Genomic DNA, 25188 nt, shown 5'->3' with positions numbered 1-25188 from the left:
CTGTCAAAATCCAAAGAAATAATTCTTGATGGCTCAAAAATTTTAGCCACAAAAAAAAATGTGGAAAAGTTACACAAGTATGCGCTTTATGGTGTTGATACCAGTGTAAAACTGGAGGAAATACAAACCGAACTAATAGATTCTTCCGGCATTCTCATAAATACTTCAACTGCAATAAGGCTAAGTTTAAACAAAGAAGGAGTCCTTCACCCAAGCCGTTCAATCCTCATTTCCTGCAAAGTTGAGCTAAACAGAGAAATATTCTTGTGCGGTATGTCCCTTTTTTATAAGATTTACAAGCCTAAGCCCCTACAATGATCTACTTGTCTGGCCCACGGCCACAGCAAAAAACATTGCCAACAGTCCCATCCGTCTTGCTATAAGTGTGAGAAAACAGGTCACGCAATTAGTGAATGCCCTGAGTCAGACCCTTTCTGCAGAAATTGTAACCGCAAGGGACACACAGCCCTCCAAAAACAATCTTACCCGGCTCACCAAAAGCGAGTTGTAATCCTTAGAACATCGGATAAAATGAACCTACCCTACTCAGAACTGCATCTTCCTATGTTTTTGAACCCATTATGCATATAGCAAACCTGTCAATGATCAATGGAGTCTTCCCAGAAATAGTTAAATCAGCAATTGTTATCCCGATTCATTAAAAAGGCGATCCTTCTGAGATAAGTAATTATCGTCCAATCTCACTTCTCCCAGTTGTATCCAAAGTGCTCGAGAGAATTATCTTCCGACGTCTTTCTCTCTTTTTATTTGGGATTAATCCTTCAGATTCGTTGATTTCTTCTCATCAATATGGCTTCCGTACCAAATTTTCAACGGTTCATGCACTAATCGATGCCACACAGTTTATCCGTTCCCAACTTGACCTTAAAAATACTGTAATGGGCTTATTTCTGGATTTTTCTAAGGCCTTTGACATGGTTGATCAGTGTTTTATTAAGTAAACTCAAGAACATACTGATTCGTGGAATTCCTTTCTCATGGTTCGGCTCTTATCTCTCTGGTAGAGTACAGTGTGAGTCTGGGCGGCATGACCTCACATCCCCTACCTGTCCGGAAGGGCGTCCCGCAGGGCTCTGTTCTTGGTCCAATACTTTTTCTCCTTTATATTAATGATTTGGTTACAGGCCTGGGTCCATCAGTGCACCCAGTATTTTTTGCTGACGATAGCAACTTTTTCATCACCGGCCCTAATTTACCAACCTTCGTCACCTCGGCTCAAATTCTTCTGAATAGAGTACAGGAATGGCCTCTCGTTAACTGCATGACCATTAACAGCAAGAAAAGTCAGGTTGTATTATTTCGAATCCCTTACAAAAAAATGAAGGTCAACAAGCACTTGACCTAAAATATTCCACCAATCTCCTCCTGCAGGTCGAAGTTGCCAATTTTCATGGTGTCCACATAGACTCCTCCCTATCATTTGCAACTCATGTTTCCAACATCAGAGCCATAATCTTGCGACAGGTAAGTATAATTAATCGTGTGAATAATTTTCTTCCTCCCGATATCCTTGTCACCCTTTGTTACTCTTTTATTTACCAATATATCTCATACTGCGGATCTGTTTGGGGCAACACTTATCCTTCAGTTACCAATAAATTAAAATCTGCCCAAAAACCGTGCCATCAAAGCATTTTTTCGGCTGCCCCGACTGTATCCCACCCAGGACTAGTTTTCCAATTTTGGTATTATCCCTTTTGAACAAATTATTAAAAAATTAAATTTATCCCTTGCATACTCCGCTTACCATAAAAACCTTCCTCCCCAATTATTATCTTATTTTAATTGCAATAATTCTGAAGGGCTATGTCTCCGTTCATCCAACCGTTCCTTTATTGTCCCCAAGTGTGTCTCTAGCTCCGCCCAGCAATCCCCCATTTATAAATCTATACTTCAATGGAATATAATACCCTCCAGTATCGAGCTATCCACAAGTTTTCGCACGCTGTATAACAATGTTATAATGGAATATAATACCCTCCAGTATCGAGCTATCCACAAGTTTTCGCACACTGTATAACAATGTTACTAAAATTTGATATTGTAAATCTCTAAATTTTTAATCAATTTGCTTTAATTTACCCGTGTTTTCTCTTTTTTCTGTTTTTCTCTCTTGTTCATTTTCAATTTTTTGTTGTAATGGTCCTCAACAAGTTCGCTAACAGGATCCTTATTATTATTGGTGTTATGTTTAATTTTTTTATTCAATAAATTGAATTGAAAATAAATTGAATATCTATCTATTATATCATAATTTTTCTTTTGAAATTAGCTCATTTCTATTTTATGTTGGTTAGCAAAGGGTAGTGCCACATTTCTTTCTTTTTTAATTTTTTTTTCCCGGGTCTGTCGAGTCCTGCATCGCCTGATTTGAGTTGATTAATGGTCATAATTCCAATTCAGTTTTTTTTTATCCTTGAATGCATTTTTTTCTTTCTTCTCTCTCGCTTTATGGGATCAAGGAGCCCACCAGGGGCTTGTGTGTTTGATTTTATGTTTAAAGTTGTTGCAGATATGCTGTAAATAAACGAACTTGGACATGGAACACTACTTAAAAATATTAAATGCCCACATTTGTTATGAGCGTCTGATTAAAAGGGTCAGTACATACATCTTTGGACACGTAGTAAACTAACAAAAAGTAGAATATTTCGTCGTGCGTTCACAAAGTCACTTCTCATTGATGTTTTGACAGGAATATTCCAGTAGCTGCTGAAAGCCTAAAAGGCATTATGATATTTATTTTCATAGCAATTATGAAATGAATCCCCCTGGCTTTGTTGTACTTCATTGTTCTCAGCCATTACGCAAAAATGGTCATATTCTCACATTCGTTCATAACCGATTGGCTTTATAATCGTTATATAACCGATTATACCCGTTTATAACCGTTTTATAACGGTTTTATAATTGTTTTATAACCGACAGGTTTTATAATCATTTTGGCCTAAATCAGAATGGGAACCAGAAAATGCCAGTATCAATAGCATTCTGAGCGAATTCAAAATTAATGCATTTTTCAGCGTATGTCTAGGATAAGATAAGATATTTATTAAAAAAAAATGACTATCACAAGCCCCGAAGGGCCGAATTCGCATTTTGAGGTCACACAATAAAAAAAAAATATAAAAATAGCACAACAACTAAAAAACTGGCTAAACAATGCTAAAAACAACAATCAGAAAGGCAAAGACATTCATTAGTCTAAAAAAAAGAAAAAACAAGAAAAGTGTCAAATGTAAGAAAGTTAAAAAGGCAAAAACTAAAATGAAACCAAAAAAAAAAAAAAAATGAGATAGCACGTGGCAGGCGGTGTCTGGCTGGGGAGTGTCTTTTGTGGAAAATTTTTTCCGTGCGAGGGGTTATTAATGCATTTTTTGCAAAACGGTGGCACAGCGTTCCTCTCCTGTGCTCAAGAGTTTCCAGCTTGGCCTTTTTTAGAAGGTCTCCTTTATTCTTGACAAAAAAAGGAGACAAATGCCAGGTCCCCATGTTATAACTCCGTAGGATAATCCTCTTCTGTCAAAACTGGCATATGCCTCTTCTTTACCTTCGTAACGGTACAAGATAAAACAATTCTGACTGCACCATTCCATTCTTCGTTCTGAATTTACCCGCGACACATTCCTAACTCATTTTCAACCAAAATGGCATACGTCGACCTTTTGATTATCACAGCCGAGCTTTTTAGAGTCTTCTGGATATGACGGACTGTGATGCTTGTAATGATAATATTATTACTGGTTGGATAGAGTTCTGTCCTAACGGGTTCTAAATCATAGCTTTTACATGAGATGATTAGAGATAGAACGTTCCTAAAATTAATAGTTAAAAAAAAATAACCTAAAAGTAATAAAAAAATTAGGCTAAAATAGGTAATTTAAGCATTGGAATGTTACCAACTCCTTCTGTCATAATATTTGGAGACAGCGCGACCTCAATTCTCTAACTAGAAATCATAACAAAAACATTTGTAAAATGGAATCACTAAACTATTTTCAAAATCATAAAATCCCTCCAATTATGTTAAAAAGACAAAACAGACACAGTGGTGTTAGCCCACTATGTTTCACTAAGTCTATGTAAACTTCTAGAATAGCCTTCCGGACAGCAGTATGAGGTTTGAATCAGTTTCTTAATATAATTCACAGTTCAAAAGTATTTCCTTAGCCGAGATACAGGGTGAGGGGTTCCTCGTGAATATCAGAGTCTGTATGTATCCGTTTTCTTCTCTTTGTTCGGTAGTGTCAGTATTTTTATGCTGCTCATTATGAGAAATAATTAATTAAATGGGCCACTGCGCATAGGTTAGCTTCTACTAGTGGCCATATTTACTTAATTAATTTAAAAGACCTTTTCCACAAAAAAAGTTTTTAAAAGTAATGTAAACAACTTCATTAAACCAAAAATGAGTAAAATTAAAATCAAATAATATACCAAGCATGTAACTACCAGAAATCGCTATTAATAAATACATGAAACCCAAAACGAATAAAAATTACTATAAATAACCAAATCTAACTCAAAACGAGTAGAAATTAACATAAGTTGGGCTCAAAACCCCTATGCCTTCCCAAGGCCAGAACAAAATTTGCACTTTACTGAAAAAATACAAATGAATGTGCAATGTCAGTTTAATATACATATAATGAAATTTAGTAATCAAAATGTTAATATTATTTGATTTATTAAAGTTATAAAAGTAAAAACATTAGTAAAAACGAAGGAATAGGGGAAGGCAGTTTCACGCTTGGTAGATTATTTGATTTTATTTTTGCTCATTTTTGTTTAATGGAGTTCTTTACTTTTCTTTGAAAAATTAATTTTGTGCTGCCCGTGAATCAATATGCTGGTCACTGATCTACCCTGGATTCGCACATATACGATTATTTGTATGCAAACGCGATTATTCGGCCAGGTATACGAATATTGCAGCTGTGAGCGAATTTTGGTTAAAATAAATCCGATTTTTCAAAATATCGTACAAGTTCATGAATGTCAATTTCTCCGATAATTTGAATAAATAAATCAAATCAATAGACTGGTCAAGATCAAAATAGATATTGAAAAATTGATTTTGTCAGTTAGAAATCCTAGAAATCTATACTCTAAAGCAGATAAAGACCAGGAGAATAGGTTGCTTGTAATGAAAGCAGTACAATAAAGTATCCGAAGAAGTTGGAGTTGAAGGTAAGAATAGTAGGTCAATTTAGATGAGTAGGCCTAATTTTAAAAATATAGGTCAGTTTGTTCTGCCTGGGTTCTGCCCAAAAAGTCCTTCAATGGGCATTGCAGCTAAATATCTAGACTAGCATGGGGAAAGGCAGTCAGTAAAGACCCAATAAGTTACCTTGCCCTTTTTTTACCAAGTAGTCAAAATTTCAGAAGTTGCATTCTAATCACTTTGCATTAAATTCAGTTTAAACGACCAAAGTAGTACAAAAAGGTAGAAACGCCATGTTTGGGCTCTAAAATAAGGCTTGTCTATTCCTGAGAAAACCTTGATGATAAACTGTCGTAACAAAATCTAAAAGGAACCCAAGCGCTGTCTGCACTTTTGTCGTAACTAATTTAGCAGAAAAAAAAGCGGGCTAAAATGTCGTATCCATTTTTTGTTTGACGTAGAAAATCTTATCCAACAGGACCAAAATTCTACCAACAACTCTCCCTGAATAGCGACATTAAATTGGCGGTTCATTTGTTTTTCTATCTACCATACGTTCACCTCCACAAAAATCTGATTTTTTCAATTGAGTTTTTCTCGGAATTTTAAGAAGTGCGGTTACAATATTCTTGCTTTCACAAGGTGATTTGTTTCGTATTTCCCAACTGCAAGAAGGACTCCCGGCCAACGGCATAGCATCAGGAGATCAGCAGATGAACTGCATGGACGTCATTGGTCCGAACGCAAAGTTTTTTTTTAGTATTTGCCCTTATTAATTATGACCTTGTCTGCCCTTATCTTTACTATTCTGTTTTTTCTTGTTCTTAGCTGTAAATTCTATTCTTAGATATTTTTTTTCTTTGGTCCTGGGTAATCATGTTACCTTAATCATATAAATTCTTTTTCTAATATTTCTCACTTAGATTTTTTTTTGTGGCTTAACAGTGTTTTGATAGAATACATAAAATACCTAAAAAAAAAATTCCCTGTGCTAAAGACTATATACCCATACAGAGAATTATAAAATGTTTTTCTTTTTCACCACCTGTTATTTATTAAAAAGTGTTGTTCATTCATCTTAAGAAGGTTACTTACACTTGAGGTTGATGAAGGGCCGGGTCCTATCACTTGAACTTCTATCGTGTCTTCTGCGGCTGCCCTTTGCTTCTTTAAATCTCGTTTCTTGTGTGCTTCAATGGCGGACATCACATCCTAAAATACACACACATACAAATATATTATGGCGATATTCGCGCATTTTCTCTTCTTGGGAGGAAAACGAGCAGAAGAGGGGAGGGCACCTGTTGCAACGGCCGTAGAGGTACCTGCCAAGTCCTTTGACTCTTAAACTGCGGGGAACAGGTAGCGGGGCTCTACGCTTCCCTCGTTTATTTAAGGCCTAAAATATTGGATTGCAATATGAACTGTGAGCAAAATTCAAAAATTCAACTAAATTTCAATCCTTGTATATATAAAAAGGTACTTAACCGCTTTATTTTATTGTAGCATAAATTTGTTTGTGACATATTCAAGAAAATGGTAACAATACGTCAAACACGTCTGCAGAAAGAAACAGGAAAATGTCAATCTCAATATCAAATAATTTGAATAAGTGCCTTGTTAAAATTGTGACAAGTTACTCCTTCTAGCAAACAACCTCAAATATCTTTCGTTTAATAGCCCCCTCTTTCACATACCTTTATTTCTTAAATTGAACTAGAAAAGATAATAGAGTACCTAAAAAAAGTACCCCTTTGCAATTTTTAGACTTCTGTCTCATATTTTAATGCATATACAGAAACTGAGGAATACCGTAAGCGCTAGAAATATCAGATTACTACTCCAATAGAGAAATATTATCCAATTTTTATCTAAATCATAGCTTTTACATGAGATGATTAGAGATAGAACGTTCCTCCCCTTTATTACTTTACTTATTAGCCGTTCTGAACCTGTCACCATGTAGCGCCTTTATACTAAGAAAAATATAACGGCATTCTGCTTTAACGCTAATAGTACATATTTTTAACTTTATTTACGTTACTCCCCAAAAATGAAGGATTCTGATTACAGTCATTCATTAATTAAAACAAGCAACTACACCAATTAAGACGATGTATTTGCTGTTAACATCACGTCGGTACACCAACGACTAGTATGTATAGAGAATCAAGCTAGTATATATACACCATCATGTGTATGAAGCTGTATCTGTTTATTTCGCAAAATTAAACTGCAATACTATTAAAGCTAGAGACGTGAAAAGGTTTCCATCTCTATACCTCTTTGAAAACAAACGGTTTTATAATTGTTTTATAACCGACAGGTTTTATAATCATTTTGGCCTAAATCAGAATGGGAACCAGAAAATGCCAGTATCAATAGCATTCTGAGCGAATTCAAAATTAATGCATTTTTCAGCGTATGTCTAGGATAAGATAAGATATTTATTAAAAAAAAATGACTATCACAAGCCCCGAAGGGCCGAATTCGCATTTTGAGGTCACACAATAAAAAAAAAATATAAAAATAGCACAACAACTAAAAAACTGGCTAAACAATGCTAAAAACAACAATCAGAAAGGCAAAGACATTCATTAGTCTAAAAAAAAAAGAAAAAAGAAGAAAAGTGTCAAATTTAATAAATTTAAAAAGGCAAAAACTAAAATGAAACCAAAAAAAAAAAAAAAATGAGATAGCACGTGGCAGGCGGTGTCTGGCTGGGGAGTGTCTTTTGTGGAAAATTTTTTCCGTGCGAGGGGGTATTATTGCATTTTTTGCAAAACGGTGGCACAGCGTTCCTCTCCTGTGCTCAAGAGTTTCCAGCTTGGCCTTTTTTAGAAGGTCTCCTTTATTCTTGACAAAAAAAGGAGACAAATGCCAGGTCCCCATGTTATAACTCCGTAGGATAATCCTCTTCTGTCAAAACTGGCATATGCCTCTTCTTTACCTTCGTAACGGTACAAGATAAAACAATTCTGACTGCACCATTCCATTCTTCGTTCTGAATTTACCCGCGACACATTCCTAACTCATTTTCAACCAAAATGGCATACGTCGACCTTTTGATTATCACAGCCGAGCTTTTTAGAGTCTTCTGGATATGACGGACTGTGATGCTTGTAATGATAATATTATTACTGGTTGGATAGAGTTCTGTCCTAACGGGTTCTAAATCATAGCTTTTACATGAGATGATTAGAGATAGAACGTTCCTCCCCTTTATTACTTTACTTATTAGCCGTTCTGAACCTGTCACCATGTAGCGCCTTTATACTAAGAAAAATATAACGGCATTCTGCTTTAACGCTAATAGTACATATTTTTAACTTTATTTACGTTACTCCCCAAAAATGAAGGATTCTGATTACAGTCATTCATTAATTAAAACAAGCAACTACACCAATTAAGACGATGTATTTGCTGTTAACATCACGTCGGTACACCAACGACTAGTATGTATAGAGAATCAAGCTAGTATATATACACCATCATGTGTATGAAGCTGTATCTGTTTATTTCGCAAAATTAAACTGCAATACTATTAAAGCTAGAGACGTGAAAAGGTTTCCATCTCTATACCTCTTTGAAAACAAACGTACAATTTCCCATGAAGTAAAACGACTAAACATCTTTTTTAAAATTGTTCTCTATTTTGAAAGTTTTTAGCAAACAAATTAATTCCTTGTTCATTTGATTCATGCATATCTTCTCAGATTTGATAAGAATAAACTTGGTTTTGCTTAGATAACGGGTTGGGATGCTGTTTTAGCGGTTTTCGAGTTAAGTAAGAAAAGACTTATTGCTTAAAGTGAGCCATCATTAACTATAACAGGGTGGATTCCCCTTTTTGAGTAAAAAAGAACACAAAATGGAAGATTAAATTACCGGCTGTAGACATAAATAAGGCAACGACGAGAGACAAAACGGAAAATCATAAAATCTAACGAAGAAAAAAGGAGAAAAATTTGAGAAGTAAACGAAATACATTGAAATGGAGACACATTTAGTACACAACAATAAAACACTCATAATACATAACACGTAAACACTCATGATAAATAGTTCAGTTTTATTAAAGCTATGGCAACAAAATTATTTACCATCAAACAAGATAGTTAGGGGGAAAATTGATTCCATTTTCTCAAGACCGTCTGAGAAATCGATCGAATTGTTGATCCATGTTAACAGTAATTCAAATATCCCAAATTTTCTGATAATATACCTATTTTTGAACCGTACTGGGATTCCAAGGAGAAAAAAACCAGAAAAAGTACATACGGATACGCTTTGAGGTGTAAACATTGAATTATAAATTTTAGCAAGATTTTGTTTATCAAAACCACCTTTCACCCTGAATAGCAGGCCATGATTTTTTCTAAGTTTTTCCAATACAGACGATAACCCCAACTCGCGCGTAGCTTTAGCTCTCGGGCCGAAACAATGAGTAGCTAATTGGTCCTGTTATATTGGTGACGCATGTTTTTATTTTCATACCTTAAGGCAAGGCAATGGCCAGCAGGTAAGATAGGTACGGACTGAGACAAACAACGGCCAAGACGGACTCTGGAGGAGTAGTGTCTTTTGCGGAAAATTTTCTCGGTGCGAGGGTTAAGTCCTGCGCTTTATTATGAAATAAACACAGTCTGATTCTTCTACATCATAGAATACATGCTTTAACCTCAAAAAGAATTATTCACAGGGCTCATTTTTGGGGTGTATTCAATATAATTCAAGTCTCCACTCAAAATGAAAGCTTGTCGAAAGCGACACACAATATTCAAGCAGAGAAGACAAACAAGGGAGGAATAAGTCTTTGAAGGGAAATGGTAGCATTGACCAGATGAAGGATGTTTCTGACGTGAGTATTTTAATTTAGGTTAGAGAAATAGCGACGTCCAATATTTTGAAGGACACTCTTACAATATCAAAAGGGATGAGGTGAAGAGAAAGTGGCGATGATCTAAAGAAACTAATTGACACAATCAACATTCAGATAAGTTGATCATCATGTGGTTTATAAGGTGGCCCATGGAACTTTATAGTTGAGCCTAAAATATAGGCTAAACATGATTGTTTAGCCATCTACAAATTCAACAATTGCAAAAAAAAATTGGGAGGTTGTTGAAAAAGACTGAAAATAATGAAATGATATAGAGATAAAAATAAAGAAAACTGCATCTAAAACACAGATACAAATATACAAATAAATTAAAATCCCCCCTCCTTAACGAAGAAAGACATTTACCTTCATACACATCCTCTGTAGGACCAAACTCACTCTCATCTTCTAACTCATTAAAATTTTCCATTTTTTTTATCCATGGTGCCTCAGGGTCGTATTCTTCTTCTTCCTCGTCTCCCAAAAATTGTTCATCGCCAGCAAAGACTGATTCTTTGACTTCTTCTTCATCTAATACACTTTCTACTTCTGCTGACATTTCATCTAACATTTCCTGAGTAATAGAGACGGGCGGCTTTTCAACAGCTAAATTCTTTAACGAGCGCGAAGTTCCGGCTTCCTTGAATAAATTACGATAATATAAGGACAGATTAACAGTTAAATTAGAACAATTGGAAAACAATTTATGTAAATTATAGAAACAAATTAAAAATATTAGGCTAAAATAGGTAATTTAAGCATTGGAATGTTACCAACTCCTTCTGTCATAATATTTGGAGACAGCGCGACCTCAATTCTCTAACTAGAAATCATAACAAAAACATTTGTAAAATGGAATCACTAAACTATTTTCAAAATCATAAAATCCCTCCAATTATGTTAAAAATACAAAACAGACACAGTGGTGTTAGCCCACTATGTTTCACTAAGTCTATGTAAACTTCTAGAATAGCCTTCCGGACAGCAGTATGAGGTTTGAATCAGTTTCTTAATATAATTCACAGTTCAAAAGTATTTCCTTAGCCGAGATACAGGGTGAGGGGTTCCTCGTGAATATCAGAGTCTGTATGTATCCGTTTTCTTCTCTTTGTTCGGTAGTGTCAGTATTTTTATGCTGCTCATTATGAGAAATAATTAATTAAATGGGCCACTGCGCATAGGTTACCTTCTACTAGTGGCCACATTTACTTAATTAATTAAAAAAAACTTTTCGACAAAATAAGTTTTTTAGAGAAAAGTAAAGAACTCAATTAAACAAAAAATGAACAAAAATAAAATAAAATAATCTATTAAGCATGAAACTACGACAATTCGGCATCGATAAATTAATGATACCAAAAACGAACAGAAATTACATTAAATAACCAAGTCAAACTCCAAACAAGCAGAAATTAACACAAGTTGGGCGAAAAAGCCCTATGCGATCCCAAGGCCAGAACAAAATTTGCACTTTACTGAAAAAATACAAATGAATGTGCATTGTCAGTTTAATATACATATACTGATATTTAGTAATCAAAATGTTAATATTATTTGATTTATTAAAGTTATAAAAGTAAAAACATTAGTAAAAACGAAGGAATAGGGGAAGGCAGTTTCACGCTTGGTAGATTATTTGATTTTATTTTTGCTCATTTTTGTTTAATGGAGTTCTTTACTTTTCTTTGAAAAATTAATTTTGTGCTGCCCGTGAATCAATATGCTGGTCACTGATCTACCCTGGATTCGCACATATACGATTATTTGTATGCAAACGCGATTATTCGGCCAGGTATACGAATATTGCAGCTGTGAGCGAATTTTGGTTAAAATAAATCCGATTTTTCAAAATATCGTACAAGTTCATGAATGTCAATTTCTCCGATAATTTGAATAAATAAATCAAATCAATAGACTGGGCAAGATCAAAATAGATATTGAAAAATTGATTTTGTCAGTTAGAAATCCTAGAAATCTATATTCTAAAGCAGATAAAGACCATGAGAATAGGTTGCTTGTAATGAAAGCAGTACAATAAAGTATCCCAAGAAGTTGGAGTTGAAGGTAAGAATAGTAGGTCAATTTAGATGAGTAGGCCTAATTTTAAAAATATAGGTCAGTTTGTTCTGCCTGGGTTCTGCCCAAAAAGTCCTTCAATGGGCATTGCAGCTAAATATCTAGACTAGCATGGGGAAAGGCAGTCAGTAAAGACCCAATAAGTTACCTTGCCCTTTTTTTACCAAGTAGTCAAAATTTCAGAAGTTGCATTCTAATCACTTTGCATTAAATTCAGTTTAAACGACCAAAGTAGTACAAAAAGGTAGAAACGCCATGTTTGGGCTCTAAAATAAGGCTTGTCTATTCCTGAGAAAACCTTGATGATAAACTGTCGTAACAAAATCTAAAAGGAACCCAAGCGCTGTCTGCACTTTTGTCGTAACTAATTTAGCAGAAAAAAAAGCGGGCTAAAATGTCGTATCCATTTTTTGTTTGACGTAGAAAATCTTATCCAACACGACCAAAATTCTACCAACAACTCTCCCTGAATAGCGACATTAAATTGGCGGTTCATTTGTTTTTCTATCTACCATACGTACACCTCCACAAAAATCTGATTTTTTCAATTGAGTTTTTCTCGGAATTTTAAAAAGTGCGGTTACAACATTCTTGCTTTCACAAGGTGATTTGTTTCGTATTTCCCAACTGCAAGAAGGACTCCCGGCCAACGGCAGAGCATCAGGAGATCAGCAGATGAACTGCATGGACGTCATTGGTCTGAACGCAAAGTTTTTTTTTAGTATTTGCACTTAATAATTATGACCTTGTCTGCCCTTATCTTTACTATTCTGTTTTTTCTTGTTCTTAGCTGTAAATTCTATTCTTATATATTTTTTTTCTCTGGTCCTGGGTAATCATGTTACCTTAATCATATAAATTCTTTTTCTAATATTTCTCACTTAGATTTTTTTTTGTGGCTTAACAGTGTTTTGATATAATACATAAAATACCTAAAAAAAAAAATTCCCTGTGCTAAAGACTATATACCCATACAGAGAATTATAAAATGTTTTTCTTTTTCACCACCTGTTATTTATTAAAAAGTGTTGTTCATTCATCTTAAGAGGGTTACTTACACTTGAGGTTGATCAAGGGCCTGGTCCTATCACTTGAACTTCTGTCGTGTCTTCTGCGGCTGCCCGTTGCTTCTTTAATTCTCGTTTCTTGTACGCTTCAATGGCGGACATCACATCCTAAAATACACACACATACAAATATATTTTGGCGATATTCGCGCATTTTCTCTTCTTGGGAGGAAAACGAGCAAAAGAGGGGAGGGCACCTGTTGTAACGGCCGTAGAGGTACCTGCCGAGTCCTTTGACTCTTAAACTGCGGGGAATAGGTAGCGGGGCTCTACGCTTCCCTCGTTTTCCTCGACATAAATGACCCGATGCAACGGCGCGAACGAGCGATTTGAAATTGAAATTGTAATTGTACATATTACCCTGTTTTGTATATAAAAAGAAAAAGAGGGGCAGCTGCTTGTCACAAAAGCCGGTGTACCTGCCAAAAGCTGTCTCCTTTTAATTGGGGATATTTGGTGAGCAGTAACTTATTTTTCATTTTAATTATACACAAACATTTCTGTGTTTAAAAAATTAGCGTTAGAAAATAAGCGACTGGTATGTTACATTAAGAAGCAAAAGGAACTACAACTTAGAGAGAAAACGTGATATAACAAACGTAATTATGCATATGAATATCCACTAAGGATCCTGATTGTACATATTCAAAAATTTTAGATTTGAATTGTTAAAAATTTTACACATCTAGTCGGCCATCTGTCCTGAATATAGAAATATGGTGAGGAGAGTCATAAAAACACCCAGGACTCCTAATTTATGTCCTGTGTGCAACAAAATAGTGACCACGAATTCTATGCAATGCTGCGAGTGTGAGAAATACGTTCACTTAGCATGTAGTGACATGACAATAAAAAACAGACAGACTAATATAAAAAAAAGACTCATGTGGTTTTGTCAGCCGTGCCGTTTCAAGCCCAAGAGCTTGACCCCAAGGGACGAATGCGAGATAATCAAACCCGTTGGACTTTCCAAGGTAAACAATAAGCATACCTCAAATCCTAGTCCTGATGAAAAAAACCTTGCCAACTCATGGTACATATTCAGAGAAAGACAACTCTGTAGGTGGAACCTAATTGAATTTATTTTTCTTCGGAGCTCAATCTAGCAGAATTTTTGACGCACTTGAGTTGCCAATCAGCTCCTACAGATGCCGTTCCAAAATCAACACTAGAATCAACAGGACTCTCCCTGCTATTCCCGCGAGCCGGTCTTCCAAGATCTCAACAGTCAGTACCGATTCGTCCACAAATTCTTCTTGGCTGAAAAAAGTACTAGAGCCTTCCACTAGTATAGAAAGCCACTCCTTATCATGGGATGAAGTAGGAACGACACCCTTTGAACTCTACAAGAAATAGGATCAGGTCCCAGCAGCATCTACACCCGTGAAACGGGACAATACAGAATCACTAACCTTAGATCAGATCGATGTTCTTTTAAAAAGAGTTCAAGATCAGAATCAAATCATAAATGAGAAAAAATCGTTGATTGCTCAACTTGGTACTACCAACGCAGCATATCAAGCCATCAAAACGGACACCACAAAAATCCTACACAGCAAGAACGATGCACGACAATGCAGTATTAGCTAGAAGTTAGGAGAGGCCACGAAATCCCCCACGTCCTCAAGTGTGGGCACAATGACTAAACCGCTCGACCTTGTATTTACTAGAAAGGTTTCGGGAATTGTTCAGTCAGTAGCTCAGACCGAGTCACGTGAAGTAGAAAAACCCAAACTCAAATACCCTAATGACAAAAGAATTGTGCTTTTATTCCAAAAAAGGTCACTGTAAATGGGGATCAAAATGCCGACTAAGTCATGAAGAAATGCTGCCGCCGACCTGCCAAGATCACCTAACAAGTAGAGGTTGCCTCATTGCTTCGGGAAATTGCAAAGGGATCCATCCTGAAAAGTGAAAAAAATTCACGACAGGCGCTTGCAACAGGAGATTACGCTGCAATTACTAATCATGCAGACATCAAACCTACCCCAAATCCAAAAACTGACCAGCACGAAACAATATAAAAAAAACTGGAGACGTGCCCTAGACCACCACCACCCGGAAACGAAAGGATGAACCAAATGGAGGTCGTGAGTTTTCTACAGATTTGGCTCAGACACCAAAAGCAAGAACCCCTACCAGGGTTTTCTCCAACAACAAAATGGTTGGAGAAACACAAGAACAAACCCCCACCAACCCGATCGAAAACAAAATCACAATCGAAGACGAAGCTACTGGATCCCATCTCGTTCATCTTACCAGCCAAGAGATCCCCCTGGTCACAGCTTCTCAAACAGTCACCAATCGACGGGGAGACCTTATCTGAAACCAACCAGCATTCTTGTACAGGAAACACTTGTCTAAATGTGGAGACAACAGCAAAATCTAATTCAAAATGCCCCACTATCCCTCCCACCTCAACAGGTACTCACGATTTGGGACTGGAGACTCCTGATCCTTCTTCCTGCAGCCTGGAAAGAGGGAAAAAGAAAACAAGTTTTAAAACAAGACCAATCCAGTCTTACCGTTTTCCAACAATAGCCCTGTCAAATGTTCGATCTCTCAAAAACAAGGCAGAGGATATGAAAGTTTTCCTAAGGAAACATAGCATTGACATCATGTGCATGACAGAAACATGGATCCTGTCTCCTACCTTGACCATGATTGATGGGTATTCCTGTTACGTTTCCCCACACTGTAGTGCAATGGGAGAACCCAAGACGCATGGTGGTGGTGTCGGTTTCTACTGCAAAGAAAACATGCCTCATAGGATTCTGGATGTTGCAGTACCAAAGGACCATGACATCGAAGTTTCGTGGCAGTGGGCACGACTATAAGGCCTACCTCGGCAAGTGCCGTCATTGATATACGCCATGGTATATTTCCCACCAAGAGGACCATATCGGCGACAACTAGTGGAATACCTCCAACGAAGTTGCGACTTCCTCAGAACAAAATGTCCATATGCAGAAATCTTTATTTGTGGGGACTTCAACGACCTCAAGGCAAACTGGTTCGAAAGAACTACAGCCCTGCATCAAATAGTTAAAGTGAAAACACGGGGAGAAAACACCCTTGGCTTGATCTTCACTACACTTGGTGATTTCTACTTAGATTCTTTGGCGGAAGCACCACTCTCAACCAGTGACCATGCAACAGTTTTATTACCGCCAAAGTCAACAATGAAACCTACTAAACCAACCCAGTTCACCTACCGTCCACTTACAGAAGAAAGTACAATTGGCTACAGAGGATGACTCAAATAAGTAAGCTGGTTCAACCTTTTCCAAAACAAAGAATCAAATGGCAGGACCGAATTCCTATATGAACAAACAATTCGAGAGTACAAAAGATTCTTCCCTGAAAAGTGAGCTATAATTAGGGCACATAATAAACCATGGGTTATTCCGACATGGAGAGCATCAATGGCAGATCGATCCGTGCTTTATGAGGCACGGCCGCACTCTGACGACAATCAATCAAAAAGAAACATAATAGTTAGACTCCTATAGCGAGCTCGGCGTTTGTATAGACACCCCATTTTTGCTAAGTTGTCAGCCAGTAACCCAAGAAAGTTCCACACAACTGTACGGAAACTAATGGGACAGCAGAAGTCTAAATCCATCCTGAGGGACCAGCACAGAGAGAATGTAACCACAGAAGCAATTAATGCATACTTTTCAAATATTGTCGCCAACAGCCTCCCCTCAAGACTATACCACAGAATGGTCCAATCAAAACCATCCCTATTATTACAGTTTCCCAGGTCCAAGACAAACTCGAAAACCTAGACATTAGAAAAGCTTCGTACCCTGGTGAAATTCCTATAAGGGTGATACACTCATGCTCCCCCCTACTGGCTACACCATTGGCTATGGTGTATAACCAGTGCGTACTGGAAGGCTTTTTACCAGATAAGTTCAAAAAGGCAATTATCACACCAATTCCAAAGAAAACATCACCAACCTCACCATCCGATCTCAGGCCTCAAAGACGCCCATCATTTCAAAAGTCTTCAAAGATTTCATTTTACAGTGGCTACTATCAGAGGTAGAACAAAAAATCAATCGTATGCAGTTTAGTTTTCGTCGAGGACACAGCACAACTCACTATCAGGTCATATTACTTCATGATATGGTAGAATACATAAAAAATACTGAAGCCTTTCCTGAAATAATCCTTTCTGATTTCGTGAAAGCTTTTGATCTGCTTGATCATGAGATTGTGATCAATGAAGCCCGTGCCCTGGAAGTCTTGCAGATTCTCTTATGTACCATTGCAAGTTTCCTTTCTGGTCGTCAAAAGTGCGTACAACTCGAAAACGGGGAAACATCCAACTTCCAAGACATTACGTGTGGAGCTGCCCAAGGAAGCAAGTTAGGTTCCATCCTACTTGTTATAGTCATGAACCAACTGATGAGGCAACACAAACAGAGGTATTAATTTGCAAATGATCTTTCCTCATATGCGCTTTACTGAAAACCAATTTTATTACAAACATCTTCTTTTGCACTTTATACTGAAAATAAACATTGAAATTATACTAGAATTTGGAACTGATGAGCTTTCAGCAATTAATATCATTATACATCTAATATTCAGTTTAATTTATTAGTTCTATCTAAAGTTGTTCAAGACGAATATAGTTTCACTACAAAGAAGAGTTTCGATACTGCCTCCTTCTTTAACTGTAAATAAAAACCAAAAGCCTACTGTGTCCTTGGCGCTTAACTGAAAACAAATTATATTACAAATATTTTCTTTCCCAGTTCTTACAGCATTGAAAATTAAATTATAGTGAAATAAATTCTTGAACTGACGGCTCTTTCAACAATTAATTTCATTATACATCAAATATTCAATTTGATGTTTTTATACTTTCCAAGCCTGTTCAAGACATAATTTTCAGTAAAGCGCCAATGACGCAGTAGGTTTTAGACTTTTACAGTGAGAGGAGACGATACCCAAACTCTACTCTTGTTTGTAGTGATTTTTGTTCGTTTTACATCGCTACATAGCTCGATTTACATATCCAATTAAAGTTTCACTCGTTTTAAGATTTATTTATTCATTTACATTAATATCTATTGTATGTTTGTTTGCATTGATTGTTTATTTAATTATATATATATAAAAAAAAACAAAAAAAAACAGAACAGACCTTAATTGATCCATTTCTGAATTTTTCTGGTAGAGAGTAGAGATCATGTAGTTCAAAACTCTCAAAATCTTCTGGACCTGGAACTTCATCCTCGATATCAAACAACGAGCATGTGACAATCGTTCCTTCAGACCATTTAAGTTCGTTTTCCACCTTCAAAAAAGAAGAAGTTACTTTGATATCTAACAGATGCTAAAAAAAAATGAGGAATGAATCTACGACTGTGACATTCTTTCTACCATATGTTCCTACCAAAATATTGTTGTACACTGTTGTATGCAAAGGAAGTGGTATAAACTAATTTTTTGATAGTTTAGCTCCAATTGTATGAGTTTTTAATTATGCCAAATATTACCACAATTAAGGTAGTAAGTAAGATTAGCGGTTGATTTGGTGTGGAATTAGGAGTTAAGTGACATTTATTCACAATTTAAGCTATCATTAAGTGGTATATTCACTTTATTTGTAAAGTCAAAAATATGATTTGATGAAAATTTAGTCAATAAGATGAATAAAGAAAAATTTACCAAACTATTTGCCAACTAATGGTACTTATGCTGGTCTAGGCCTACTTTAACATTAGGATACTCCTTCTGAAGAACAACTAATATTTCCATTAAAATTCTACTAAATTCTACTATTTCAATTAAATTTAGCTACTTTTGGCTATTTTTGAAAGGGGTTAGGGTAAAAGACCTCTTTTTGGGAAAGACCACTTTTCTTTGGCATTCTGTAAAAATAGCAATGGGTTTTTGGACCACCTCTTTTTGCTACAACATGAAGCAATGTGAGGGCAGTAACAAGAACCCTGCCTTCTAGGTCAAATTTTCACCAATGATTTGTCAGCATAAATTGAAAATATGATCTCTGTTTTGAAAAGCAATTAAAAAGAAAAATTATATTTAAATATTTGTGATATATAGAATAAATATCAAGCAATAAAAGTTACATTCCTAGAATCAGAAGAAAATCATCCTGTCATATATGACAGGCTGATTTATGACAGCCTGTCATATCTGTCAATATATGAATAAAACTGAAACACTAAAAGGATATATAGCCTACATCAAAATAGGATAATTGGTATTTCCATAAAGAGGTCCCTTCAGGTAAGTCAATAAACTAATAGTTTCAAGTGGTTGATCTTAAATAATCTGAATAATAACTATATTGATGCATAGCTTAGACTTTTAGCTAGGCTATTCATTAATATACCCAATCCTTCTCAATTCCTCTTTGGTAACAATATGTGAGGGTTTTAGTTTTACACAATTTTACTCAATTGGATACTGGTTTTTTACCCTAGATTAGGAAAATGAAACTTTCAGGGATGGGTCTACAGGCTAAAGTATGTCCCAGGAGTGTATTTTGAAGTACCTACATCCACTCCTTCTCCCTCTAGGGGATCCTAAAATTTGACTACATGACAGATCTATAGGCTATTAACAAAAAGCTGATAGTCTTATGATTCTAAAGTTTTATTTTTTGATTTTTATTCTTAAGATCATTCACTTAAAACAATTAGTTTATTGATAGATCTAGAAAGACCTCTTTTTGGAAATAGCCTAGGTGCCAATTAGCCTAGGCTATCCCTTTTTGATGTAAATATATTTTTAGTGTTTCAGTATTATTCACATATTAACAAAAAGCTGATTGTCTTCTGATTCTTAACTTTTATTTCTTGATTTTTATTTTATAAATCACTAGTATTAAATAGCCTACATATTTTTTTTCATTTCACTTGCTTGTCAAAACAAGGACCACATATTGGATTAAGGATGACAAATTATTCCCATTTGGCTGGCTCTAGTGAGAGATGATTGGGTCTACACTTGGATTGTGTCACACTGTAGTAAAAAAGGGACAGTCCGAAAGGCCAATGCCCTCTTGGGGGAAGAAGGGGTGGCAGTAAACAGGCCTCTTTCAAAAAGTCTCTTAACAGGGCAATGTTTAGGCTCTAGAAAAATTACTGTAAGTTTTATTCACCTAACTTAGCTATTTCCCAAGATAGCAAAAGTCCTGTCTAGAAATTGATCCAACAGAAGTCTAACCTAAATGAGCTTTAAGAGCCCAACTCCACTCTAACCTATTTTTTATTTAATTTGCAATCATTGTTACCTTGATTAAGTCTGGAGGCCAATAATAGTTATTGGCCTGGTTCTTATATCACCTGGTTCTTCACTTTCTGATTCTCAGATCCAAAACTGTGTGGTCCAAAATTACGTGGCAGTTTTATTTCTTGTATGACATTAACGGCGACTCTTATTCCCACGGCTAAGTTAAGCAGTTCTATCCCCCAGGGGTGTAGATCCAGCATTTTTATTGGGGGCAAGAGGGATCTCCATCCGGAGAGTTAAGGGGCATGGGCTATATAATAATTTTTCTCCAAATTATTTGTTATTGCGTTTTTTTTTATCCAAATTATTAAATAAATATTTTATATTTAAATTTTTTTACCTTGCCCCCCCCCCCTTCAGAACGACTCCACTGTTATCCTCCTTTATAATTATCAGTTTCATGGACTTTGTCTTAAGGAGCACGGGAAAGGCAATGGGAGACCATGGAATCTAATGGGAAGAGAAACTTTCTTGTACTTAGATTATGCCGATGATTTATGTATCTTTGGCTTAGGTGAAAGTGTGAGGAAAATTAATGAACTTTAAAAGATTTTTTAAAAATTAAAGTTAAAGAGACTAAGTCATCAAAGCTAGGGATAAGTGAAGATGAAAAGGTGACGCTGGGTAGCGAAAATGTTGATAAGGTGGACTGCTTCACTCAACTTGGTAGTATTATTCAGAAAGACTGTAGGAGCAGTAAAAGTATAATAGCCAAGGCTGAGGGATTTTTTCACAGTTAAGAAAAAGTTTGGGAGAACAGGAAGATGAGTCTGCAAACAAAAATTAGAATATTGGAAGCTACAGTGATAACAGAGGTCAAATATGGCTCTGAAGCAGGGGTGCTCCGAATTGCTGCCGCAATTAAGGTAGTAAGTAAGATTAGCGGTTGATTTGGTGTGGAATTAGGAGTTAAGTGAAATTTATTCACAATTTAAGCTATGTGCTTTTTTTTCCAAACCTTTTCTCATACCACAGAATCTCAAAACCTCCAAAAAGTTAATTCAATTCGCCAATATTTTACATATGTGAATCAAACTACCTGTCTAACCTAAGTCGAGGGGAGCTTAAGTTGTTATTTAACACCAGGCTCCCCCAAAACTCTTTGATAATAATTGGAGACAGAAATTAATCCTAGGAAAACGAAAAAATCAAATATGTATCGTGCTACTCCTTAGTACAAATGCACCTAAACAGTTCCCCAATTCTCGAAGCATTGCAGCACAAAAGTCAAACAGCAGATTTTCGTTTGGAGGTTAGAGGTGGGGATAAAGCTTTTTAAAGGTCCTTTAAAAAACTAGATTTCCCATTCTTTTCCATGTTCTTCACAGCAATTTGGAACGAAGGGACAGTTTATATAGACTATATAGACTCATTTATTTATAAACAACTATCGTAGCCGTGGCCGAAGCCCCGACTAAATGGCGCTGTTTAGTACATTGCATAAAACTGGTCACTGGCGGTTTAAATAGCTGACAAAAAAAGGCACGAAAGAATTGCTGTGACGGGTTGTTCGACACTTTGGCGGCACTAGTTGATTTTTATGGCGGGTGTTGGCGGTGATAGGTGCAGGTGGGGGAAGCAACGAACGGTGTTTCTCGGACGAAAGAAGGGACTGCCCAAAATTACACATTAACTGTAAGCGCCTATCACGCAACGTTGGCAGTCGTAAGGTACTAAGGGCAGCCTCATAAGAGTTGTATTTCGGGCCTAGTATCACTTTCACTGCCCGTTTTTGAATGGCTTCCAGATCTTCACTTAGGTGTTCAATATTATGAGCTTGAGGGCCCCACACAGGACACGCATATTCAAGGATTGGGCGCACATACGTGACGTAAACCGTCTTCAGCTGACTTTGTGAGAAACCCAGTCGGCGCAAGGTAATTAGCGACTGTAATGCGCAACTACCTTTTTTCACCAGACCGGCGATGTGCGCGCTAAATGAACAGTCGTCACTGAAAGTAACCCCGAGAATCACTGAGGTTGAGGTAGTAGGGTACCAAGGAACCGGGCATGAGAGGTCACGCTTAAGCGGATTAAACCTCATGACTTTTGTTTTATTCATATTAAGCTGGAGGTCGTTAATGCTACACGCCTCGAGAAAGGAGTTCCTGATCTCACTGCTGAACTGGGGATACACGTCTGACTTTTCAGCAAGATATTTCAGAAGATATTTCAAATTTCTATCAAAGAAATTTCCTGAATCTAAAAGAATACATAAGGAGTAGGCGTTCTTTACGATTCTGAAGCGAGAAGCAACGCCGCTTTTTTCAATTAGTTTGAGCAAAAAAAAAAAAATATATTCATATGATTACTTGCACGGGGGTGGGGGGATGTCCCAAACGACAATATTTGGCTAAAAGATTAAACCAGAATAAACTAAAGTTTAGCACCTTATTGTGCTACAATAACCATTTTTAGCTCAAATTGGGCCATAGCACCATTCTGAGCCAAAACAAAATTTCCAGGGTTATGTTCCCAAATGGTTGGTTTCGTTCTAAAGAACATTTTAACATCTAGCCATATAAGTCTGGAAGGAGATCTGGAAGGATATTCCATCCATCCCTCATGTTTGCTGCTGCCCAGATGTATGAAGCAAAGAGAAGAAAAGATATAATGCAAAATAAAATCAAATAGGTGAAAAAAAAAACGAGGATTTATCGGCCAGTAGCAAACATTGAAAACAAAAACAAAGTAAATATTTCGACAAGGACCTCTACCAGGTCGTCCTCAGTGTTCAATAATAATAATAAAAAAAAGATCAACCTGACAAGATCTAACCTTTTGAAGTGAACTCTACAAGAAGAGAAAAGACACTGAAAAAAAAACCCAGCCAGAATCAATTAAAGACAATTCATTGGATTAAACAAAAATTGAATTGAATTGAAGACGGTCAATAGCGTCCAAAACTTACAACTAGTAAAGGAGTGATACATGAAACTCCCCCCCCCCCACTCTTCTGTTTTTCTTTTAGTTTACCTTGTGTTGCAATGAATGCTTGTAACAATCGTTTTACTCAAATTATCTTTCAAAACAGTTTGAACTCGCAATTTTCCTGTTTCCAGTCTTACTGAAGAAGCATTCCAACCTTAAATCAATACATTATAATGATAAATCATTCTCGTGCCAATATGATAGATTACCTTAAATAATTTTGATCAATTTGATGCTTTAAAGACATTGGTTACTTTCAAAAATAAAACTGTTCAGTTTTATTTATTAACATTTATATTACAATTTTTATAAAAAATTTTTTATTTTCCCTCTGAGACAAGCGTTTCTGTGACAAGCTAACAGCTACACAAGCTGTTGCCTAACCAACAAGCAACAGCTGCGACAAGCAACAGCTGCAGTAAACGGGAACAGCCTCTTATATATCAACACAAGCAACATTTGTAACAAGCAACAGCTGCGCTAAACGAGAAAAGCAGCTTATATAATTAGGTTCAGATAAATCCATTCACCAAGGCAGACAGATGATATTATTTGGACGTTTTCTTAGAGAATGCTCCAAAATTAACTTCGAAAATAGGAAAATTTGTCCAGTTTTTGCATGTTTCTGACGTATTTTTAACGTTTCTCCAATATATATTTTTTTGCAGAAAAAAAAAAAAAATAGCAGGTTTTGCCATATATGTTGGCAAATGGGTAAAGCTATTGATGCCGTGTCTTATTGATAATAAGACATTGATGCCGTAGAGATGCAGTAAAATAACATACCAAAACTCTTCGCCATAAACCACCCCATTGAACACAGTAAGTTCGTCCTCTGGTCACGGAGCCAACCGGTTGAGGATTTTTGGAGATAACAACTTCTTCAAAAAACTTGTCAAACTTGTACGGGAAATCCTTCAATTTATCCTGAAAAAAAGGAACATAACAAATACACAGAATAAAACAGAGCCAGATGTAGGTTTTCCCTCAAGGAGGGAGGGGGGGTGAAATAATCGTTTTATCCCCTTATGCCACACCGTCAATACCGTAGGCCATGGGTCGGCAACCAGCGGCCTGCGAGGCATCTAGGTTTTTGAGCAAAACTACTTCAAAGTTTGGAAAATATCCCCCCAAAAATACATTTTCTTTTGATTTTCTTTGTTTATTCTTTTTTAGTTCAATAAATTTTAGTGTTTTGGGTGCAAAAGGAAAGCCACATTATCTGGTAATGTTATGTGGCCATCTTGTGGGAAAACAATTGGAAAAAAATAACGCTTGATTTTGTAGATGGGTGTCATCTGTTATATAGTGGAACAGGAAAATATGGCACATTCTGGGGCATATACCAGTATGTACCAGATGAGACCCATCTACAAAATCAAGGGAATTTTTTTTTCTTCAAAAACGTTTAACTACATCCAGGTTGTCAAAGGAGCATAGATACAATGTCTTGGGAACAGAGCAAGGTGTTGAGTTTCAATATTCAGGGTAACTAGAGGGGGAGTAAAACTAAATCGAAAGGTACAATATATATCCAGATTGTCAAAAGGGTGTATGTGCAATATCCCAAGAAAAAGGTGGGAGGTACGTTGGAACTTTCAAAACGTATTATTGGGAATATTGAACTAAATCAAAAGACACAATGTCCATCCAAGTTTGTCATAAGGGCATATTATGGCATCTTAGGAACGGATAAAGGTATTATGTTGAAACTTAAGGACCTGTTGAGGAGGATTTATAACTATGCATGGATGTTAAAATGGGCAATC

General features: G+C 36.3%; 1 protein-coding gene across 3 annotated transcripts in view; it reads right to left on the bottom strand.

Moving 5' to 3' along the window:
- The window catches only part of LOC148951462 (uncharacterized), a 59994-nt gene that overhangs the window by 6681 nt on the left and 28125 nt on the right, over nucleotides 1-25188 (bottom strand). For 2 of the 3 annotated variants that reach the window (XM_089090288.1, XM_089090289.1), the window contains exons 5-7: nucleotides 24206-24346; nucleotides 18372-18524; nucleotides 10434-10707 (exon numbers count right to left, since the gene is read on the bottom strand). In XM_089090288.1, coding sequence (XP_088946414.1) covers nucleotides 10434-10707; nucleotides 18372-18524; nucleotides 24206-24346 — 568 coding nt within the window. Of the gene's footprint in view, nucleotides 1-5187; nucleotides 6398-10433; nucleotides 10708-18371; nucleotides 18525-24205; nucleotides 24347-25188 lie in introns of those variants that run through there. The other variant, XM_089090290.1, reaches the window with a different exon arrangement.

Source organism: Artemia sp. Qi Xiang Cuo, chromosome 6, assembly GCF_049724085.1.
Source record: "Artemia sp. Qi Xiang Cuo chromosome 6, ASM4972408v1, whole genome shotgun sequence".
Lineage (NCBI taxonomy): Eukaryota > Metazoa > Arthropoda > Branchiopoda > Anostraca > Artemiidae > Artemia > Artemia sp. Qi Xiang Cuo.
This window is presented reverse-complemented; position numbering and strand designations above follow the sequence as displayed.